Source organism: Poromitra crassiceps (assembly GCF_964638095.1).
Source record: "Poromitra crassiceps genome assembly, chromosome: 5".
NCBI classification, from domain to species: domain Eukaryota; kingdom Metazoa; phylum Chordata; class Actinopteri; order Beryciformes; family Melamphaidae; genus Poromitra; species Poromitra crassiceps.
In genome coordinates this window covers 40595753-40603661 of record NC_139642.1, presented here as the reverse complement: position 1 = coordinate 40603661, position 7909 = coordinate 40595753, and the positions used below count along the sequence as shown (strand labels likewise).

Below are 7909 nucleotides of genomic sequence, written 5' to 3'. Positions count from 1 at the left end.
ACTTGGCTCTGATCAGAGCCGTATAATAGAACTGCAACGGAGCATGCGCACTAAGTGCAAGTACAACTATTTCCTGGTCCAAAACTGTCACATGACAATTGGAAAGTCTGGCTACGGATGTCAAAACTGCTAGCTACAATTTACCGATGGCAGCATTATCAGGCTGACATGGCAGGTCAGTGTTTTAATTATACATTTAATTATGAGTTAACGTCAAAGTTACTGTATCTGAGGGTTCGGGGTTTGAACGCCAGTTGCAGATGTGTTATGTCAGCTATTAATCGTTGGGCCTAGCTTTTCCTTTTTTCCCCGGTATTGTCGTTGATTAGCTGTTTTCCTGGATAACTGGTCATTTCCTCGTTCAAGTCTGTGCAACGCTACACCAAGCCCGGTTAATTGCCTAATAACAAAATCACGAGTCAGCATTTCATACTAGTTTTCCTCAAGTTAAGCCAGTGAGCGTGATCGTGGCTGATTTATTGTTTCAGACAGCCGCCAAATTCTTTATTCCAGTCAAACCACTGGGGTTCCTGAGGTCAACGATCACACCGCCACATTAGAGATTCTATCAACTCGTTGCAGATCTCATTTAACATCTGGCAGAGTGAATCTAGTCCAGGATGAATTGCAGTGAGTCAGCAGGTACAGGTTCAGCCTGTGTCTACTCTTGCCCAAGGGCACTTTGACAGGAATCCAACCTGTGACCTTTCCTCATGCCCTTACTCTGCTAGCTATCACCTGAAGAGGTTACAGGGTTATGGACAGGTGTTGTAAACTAAACGATGCAAATATTGCAGTAGTTTGACATGATAATAAAGCTCTCCCCATGCACACTTTGAGGTGTATGCCACGAGGAGCCAAACAAACATACTCCTCTCCCACCCTCCAGACTTCAACAGATCCCCCACACTTTGAAAATGGGCTACTGCCAGCCCCCTGCTAAAGACAAGATCCACAGGTCTCATAGCACTAGCAGAGTTAGTCCACACTAGGCCTGCTCCAATATGAAAACTGAAAATCGTTTCACTCTAGCAGGCTGTACTTTTTTACTACTTTACACAACTTTAACACTACATACATACTGTATATTATACATGGAACCCTTTAGCTACTTCTGCTAACACTCAGAGTCAAAATATAAGTGATAGTTTTTGAGATATTAACGTTTGTTAGCAACCACTCCAAACAGGAAATAAACTAGGGTCGGTTTGTTTTTTTGTTTTTTTACAGCAATGGTAATATCTGTTATTGTCCCATCCTTACTGTAGTCCACACCTTGGGCTGTTTTGGCAAATGGTGTATTGCAATGATGCTCATTCAACACCCCCCCCCCCCCCCCCCCCCCCCACCTTCTCTCTCTTGTTACACAGGCTGAGCTTGTGAAGGAACCATGTCACTCCAAGCCCCTCGCGTGTCAGTGTTCACCTTCCAGTCTGCCGTGCACAGCGCCCACGTCCTGCAGTGTCTGAACGAGCAGAGGCAGCGGGACGTCCTGTGCGATGTGACGCTCATGGTGGAGGACAGGAGCTTCCGAGCCCACTGCTCCATCCTGGCCTCCTGCAGCGACTACTTCCACAGGAGGGTCACCAACGTCACCAGGCACAACTCCATCATCACCTTGCCTGATGAGGTCAGTGTCCACATAGTCTCAACGCCAGACCCATGAGAGTTCTTACGCTGATACAAACCATGCTGCAGAGCTCTCTCTGGGTCTGGGACACTTTCCCTCAGCCAGCTGGTTATGGGAGGGAACTGTTCACTTGGCCAGTGATATGCCAGTGATGGATTCAGTCCTCCCCAATCAGTAACGACTTTGCGATCAGACGACACGGGAGGCGCAGCACATTTTTCGAACCGCTTTCTCATCGGTGCTACGACCTGTCACTCATTCAATTTCAACCCGCCTTCAAAAACCAGCAGTGGCTGTGAAGTGGCACAGACTCATTTATGTAGTATGCGGAGCGCAGCGATTCAACGTAATATTTGAGTCTGGGGAGAGACTAGTGTCCACCAGACTCAGAGAATCATATAGTATTGTTATGGGAGGGGACAACTACATATATTGCAATACAAAAAAAGTAGCATACCATATACCAGTATCATGTGCAGAAAATTATGAGGTACAATGAGATGGTTTGGCCATCTCAATTTCATAAGCTTTTCATTGAAATTAGATTATTTTCACTTTGTAATGAAATATCTAAAGCGTTGTTTACATTCTAGCAGGCCAATAGCATTGTTGCAAAGATTTGTGGCTCAGAAATAAACATAATTCCTGATGCACAATTATGTTTCCTGTATGCTACAAATCTTTGTAAAAATGCAATTCATGTCACTTGTTAAATTATTAGGCTACATTGTATCGTAGTTGTATTGAATCGTGAATCCCATATCTCATATCGCGAGATAAGCATATCATTGTACTAGTATTATGCAATTACCTGCTCTTATTTGTTTTGTGTACTTGTATGCAAGTATTAGCCACTGGCCTGGCCTTTATATTGTGATGTTAGCTTCACTTTAAAACAATTCAGCAGCTGTTTTAGGTTATTATAAGTTACTCATTTCACCTCAAGTATCCAAAAGTTGTATAGAACTGGATAATATATATTTTTAAAATCTGGTTAACTTTATGGTCTAATTTATTGTAGTATTTTCTATTGTTTTTTTTTGGAGGGTCATATCTCAACATTTGCTCTATCAACTCCTGTCCCCCAACCCTTCCTGCAGGTGACTGTAGAGGGGTTTGAACCATTGCTGCAATTTGCCTACACATCGAAGCTACTGTTCACCAAAGAAAACATCCACGCCATCCACAGAAGTGCTGAGATTTTAAGGTTTCACAACTTGGAGTTGGGATGCTTCGATTTCCTCATCCCAAAGTTTACTGAAGGCGGCAGCTCCACACAGGAGGTGAAGCGAAGACGCTGTTGTCAGAATAGGGATCCCAGTGTCGCTTTAGGCCCAAGGGTAGAGAGCAGCCAGCCGAAATCATTCGAGTCACACAGCTCAGTGCCTTCAGGAGATGTGCAAATCGACTTCCCGTCACAACGTCCTCAGAACCCCCAGGGTCAGACCAACAACACAGGGGAGGAACACTTCTGTTTAGAGAACTGTGGCCTCCAAATGCCCTCTTTATCTCTGGAGTTAACAGCGAGTGCCGTGTGCCCCGTTATGTCTTTGCCATGCGCCGGCGCCGACAAAACAGATCTTGCCTCTCAATTGTGCGAAAGAGACATTTTAGAGATAGGCGGTGTGTGCAATCAAAGCGAGCTGAGCATGGTAGACTGCACTCTGCCCTGCGAGCTGTCAGCCCCCGTGGACGTGAAACCACCAGAACTCTTTCAGCCAACGGGCAAAGAGGTAAACCAGGCAGTGGAGACGCTCGGTGCCCAAACCAACTGTAACAACCCCCCCAGTTCGTGTCCCCTGAACACGTCCGGGGTGAAAGATTGTGGCGCGTTATTAGAGCAGAGCGATGCTGGCCTGGAGCAGAGCATGGCTGCTGATCTGTCAGACCCCACTCTGACCGCTTTAAGCCATGAGGAGGGATTCGGGGAGAGGAGCAGCGTGGAGAGGGAGGTGGCAGAACATCTGGCCAAGGGATTTTGGCCTGACCTGTGCCCATCTCAGGCTCAGCCACTCCCCGTCGATCCCATGGACCAAAGCAGTCTGGGAAAAGCTGCTGACTTTCATTGGCTCAAACAGCTGGACCTGAGCTCCAGCACGGGAGACTGTCCCTTCCTCAGGGACCTGGGGGCAAGTGATGACCAGGCTCCAGGGACCGACTGCCTGTCCCAGTCAGAGCAGAGTCCCTACATGTCCTCCTCACTCAACTCGGGGGAGGATTCAGACCTGGACACAGACACTGAGGCCAACAACAAAAGAGCAGAAGAGGTCAGTTTAGTATTTTGGTATGCAGTCACGTTTATTGTAGTGGATTAAGTCAAACAAATCGAACTTGTGACTTCTGCATTCTACAGGTGCAGCTGCCCTTCCCGGTGGAGCAGATCTCAGCGCTGAGCCGCAGTGCCTTCCAGCAGCTTCTGAGACACCAACACCTGACTCAGGAACAGCTGGAGTTTGTGCACGATGTCCGTCGACGAAGCAAAAACCGCGTAGCTGCCCAGCGCTGCCGAAAGAGGAAGCTGGACGATATAAGTCAACTAGAGTGTGAAATCAACACATTGGTATGTTCTCTTTCATCTGTCCAGTTTATTATGAAAATGCTGTCCTGGTAGAATTGAGGTTAGGGTGAGGGCTTAGGCAGCCTGACAGGAGGTCAGGGGGCAAGGTGGAGTCTCAAGAGAAGGGGTTTCAGTCTGTGATGGAAAATGTGGAGCGACTCTGTAGTCCTGACTGAGGTGGGGTGGGAAGACCATTGCTCCACTGGTGTGCCGGGAGGGCGAAGAGACTAGACCGGACAAAGCCAAAGCCAGGCTGTCCAAGGTAAGAGAGGGACAGTCGACCAATAGTATCCGAGTGCAGGGTGCGGGCCGAAGTGAAGGTTTCAATCATGGTCTGGTGGTATTGGGGTGCTGTGCCGTCCGTCACCTTGGAGGTCAACTCCAGTGTTTTAAATTGGATGCGAGAAACCACTGGGAGCCAGTGGAGTGACAGGATTGGATTTAGAATATTTAGGGGCATTAAGGATTTGGCAGCTGGTAGCAATTGCAACAACAATGATAAAACTTATCTCTTTCTACACAGCTCACGCAGCCCTTGACACAAACAATAAAGTCAAATTTTCACAAGAGAGTTGAGTAAATTAGTTAATTTCAGCAGAGGTCCAACTAGTGAAGAGGTCATATTTCATAATCCAAAAATACCGTATTTTAATAATAATAATACTTTGAGAACAAGGCTTTTTAGACTTCATAGTAGAAAATTTCTAGAAATACTTAATGCCGGTCACTCTCTCTTAGCACCGTCCAAAACAGAGAGCCCGCCAGAAAGTGAGTTTTGAAATATCACCACATGGCGCATAGTAATCATTCAATCATGGGTATTAACCAACAACCCCATCAAACCCTTGCTGATATATTATGATCATTTTCTGATATGGGGCAGTACAAACCTTACTTGGTGCTCTTTTGATTTGACTACTGTAAGTAACCTTTTGTAACCCTGGGTCCAAATACAAGACATAATTGACGGAGACGAGTTGAGGGTGTGAGTTCCAGTGAGTGTCATGACGATGCACTGTCCTTCCCGCTCCACAGAGAGGCGAGAAAGAGCGCCTGATACATGAGCAAACTCAGCTGCAGCAGAGCCTGGAGGAGACGCGGCAGAATCTGTGCGGCTTGTGTCAGAGCGTGAGCGTGGAGTCGCTCAGCCCCGAGCTGAGCCAGGACCACACGCAGCTTCTGGCCAAGATCTCCTGTCCAGACTTTGCCATCTCAGCCCTCCTCACACCCATCTCATCCCCCGGCCTCGTGGGGAAAGATCAGGACTCGCAGACCGCCACAGACGCAGCGAGTTGTCCCTCAGAGTGCAGCCCGAGTGGACCGACCGCAAACTCGCTCCAAACCGACCGGCCACAGTCCGACCAGGCAGAGGAGGGAGGCTCCCCACAGAGCTGCCCTGCTTCCCTCTTGAACGCCTGTCTGGACATGAACAACAACGTATAACTCATTTGTAAATGGACTGCATTTATATAGCGCTTTTTATCCAAAGCGCTTTACAATATGCCTACATTCACCCATTCACGCACGCATTCATACACTGATGGCGGCAAGCTGCCATGTAGGGTGCTGGCACAGCCATCGGGAGCAGTTTTGGGGTTCAGTGTCTTGCCTAAGAACACTTGGACATGCGGACTGGAGGAGCCGGGGATCAAACCACCGACCTCTTTTATCCAAAGTGATTAGTGGACAACCCGCTCTACCTCCTGAGCCACAGCCGCACCGCAGAGGGAGGAGGGGTATTTGTATTGATGCAAGCTGGGGGGGAGGACACATATTTTTTTAGTACTTGCTGTATTCCTCCTTTTGGGGTACTGTATGCTTTCCAGTTTATTTCCACTAGGAATTTCTGCGTGATGTTAGTATCTAACTCATTATGTTGCTATTATGCATTTCACTCTAGTAACATACCGGTACTCAACACAGTATTAATATTTTTAAAGGTGCGAACAATATTCAGGAAATTTAACCAAGTTTCCATTTGCCAATTAGGGAACCTTTTCCTAAAAAAGCAAGTTATTTTTTACCCCCTTTTTTTTCTCAGGGAGACTCATAACCCAACTGTTGATATAATACACAGTTGTAATTATTGTTACAACTCCCCACCCCCTTTCTCACACACACACACACACAGAAAATAAGACAGGTTTCTTATATTCTGTTTAGGGCAGTTGCACTTTCAGCCTATATAGTGCAACATGTATCACGCGTACACAGTTTCTTTTGATACACTTGCACAACACTAATGTAACTTTTCATAGGCAATTGAAATGAACTGTTATAGCCAACATAACTTTTCAGTAGCATTATTTGAATGCAAATCCATAGTTTGAATGGAAAACTGTTACCTTCCCGATATTTGAGAACGGTTCCAATGTGTCTGAAACGGCCTAACATAGGAAAGTATGTTGTTTGATGCAATAATGTGCCTTATACAGTAGTATATATAATTAATTCTGAAAGATCAACTCAAGAGCAATCCGTGGATCTTGTCTCAAGCACTGTTGCACATTAACGTAGAGCCCCTATTGATTGTATTCAGCTATTTTCTTCCGTCTGCCTGCATGTTGATTTATTTTTATTTTTATTGAATGCTTTCGTGAATCCTGATATAAATTAATCAAATTTTTGTGTACCTTTTCAAGTGTTTTATTCAGTCAGGAATGAATAAGAAGTGTATTTACCGTTCTGCTGTGGTAAATAAACAGTAGCACAGTTTGGCCAGTTGATGGAGGTGTAACTCTATTCACATCAACTACACTGACTGACTAGAAACTGGCAATTTCTCATGAGGAGACTGAGTTTATCTGTGTAGATGAACAGTTTAAGGCCTAAAAGTGGAAAACCTTTCTAACCTATAAGCCACAAATGTTAAAAATAAAAAATGTGTTATTCCTATGATGTCAAGGGGTTTATCCTTCCAATAAATTGTTAGATTTCTTCAATGCATATGGGTGCAATACATTCTCAATTATTAGATTTCTTCAATGAATATGGGTGCAGTGTTTATTCAGGTCTGTTTATATTACTATAAACCAAATTGCTTTTGGGTGTAAAAGTGGAACCACAGCGAGTTTTTTTGGATAAGGATTAATACTCCATGTACTGTATGTCTATGTATTGGTTTGTTGTATAGACTTTTAAGATGGACTGTCTCCAAACTATTGCTTAATAGTCCAATATATAATCTGGGCTGGGTTTCATGGAGGATGATAAGGAAGGGATACTCTAGGCAGGAACAAATGATGGTTGAAATTAAACGTCCAAGGAGGCATCTTCAGATGATGGTGATAAAATGACTAAGCTAAGGTCAAGGTACCCAGAGACCATGCACACAGGGAAGGGCAGAAATTTGATAAAAGTACATGCATTAGTTATATAATTTGCAGTCGCTGCCGATCTGGGGAGAGCCATAGAATAGCACCATGCTTCCTCCGACACATGCGCAGTTGGCAGCCGCTTCTTTTCACCGGACAGCGGGGAGCTTCACCAGCAGGACGATCACACTATTCCCACCAGTTCCCTTCTGCCCCAAACAGGCGCCCCGACTGACCAGAGGAGGCGCTAGTTCAGCGACCAGGACACATACCCTTAATCCGTCTTCCCACCCACAGACACAGCCAATAATGTCCAATAATGACCAAGCCGGAGGTGACAAGGGGGTGCGACCCTCGTGTTAGTAGGCAGGGAATCTACCGCTACACTACCCAGACGCCCCGTGTTAG

General features: G+C 45.7%; 1 protein-coding gene across 1 annotated transcript; it reads left to right on the top strand.

Annotated features, from left to right (window-relative positions):
- The first annotated feature begins 58 nt into the window (after positions 1 to 58).
- bach1a (BTB and CNC homology 1, basic leucine zipper transcription factor 1 a) lies at positions 59 to 7060 on the top strand. Its single transcript, XM_083637037.1, has 5 exons — positions 59 to 175; positions 1371 to 1630; positions 2731 to 3897; positions 3984 to 4190; positions 5223 to 7060. Exons 2-5 carry the CDS (start codon positions 1391 to 1393, stop codon positions 5628 to 5630), a joined length of 2022 nt encoding a protein of 673 aa, XP_083493163.1. The 5' UTR covers positions 59 to 175; positions 1371 to 1390; the 3' UTR covers positions 5631 to 7060.
- The last annotated feature ends 849 nt before the right edge of the window (positions 7061 to 7909 follow it).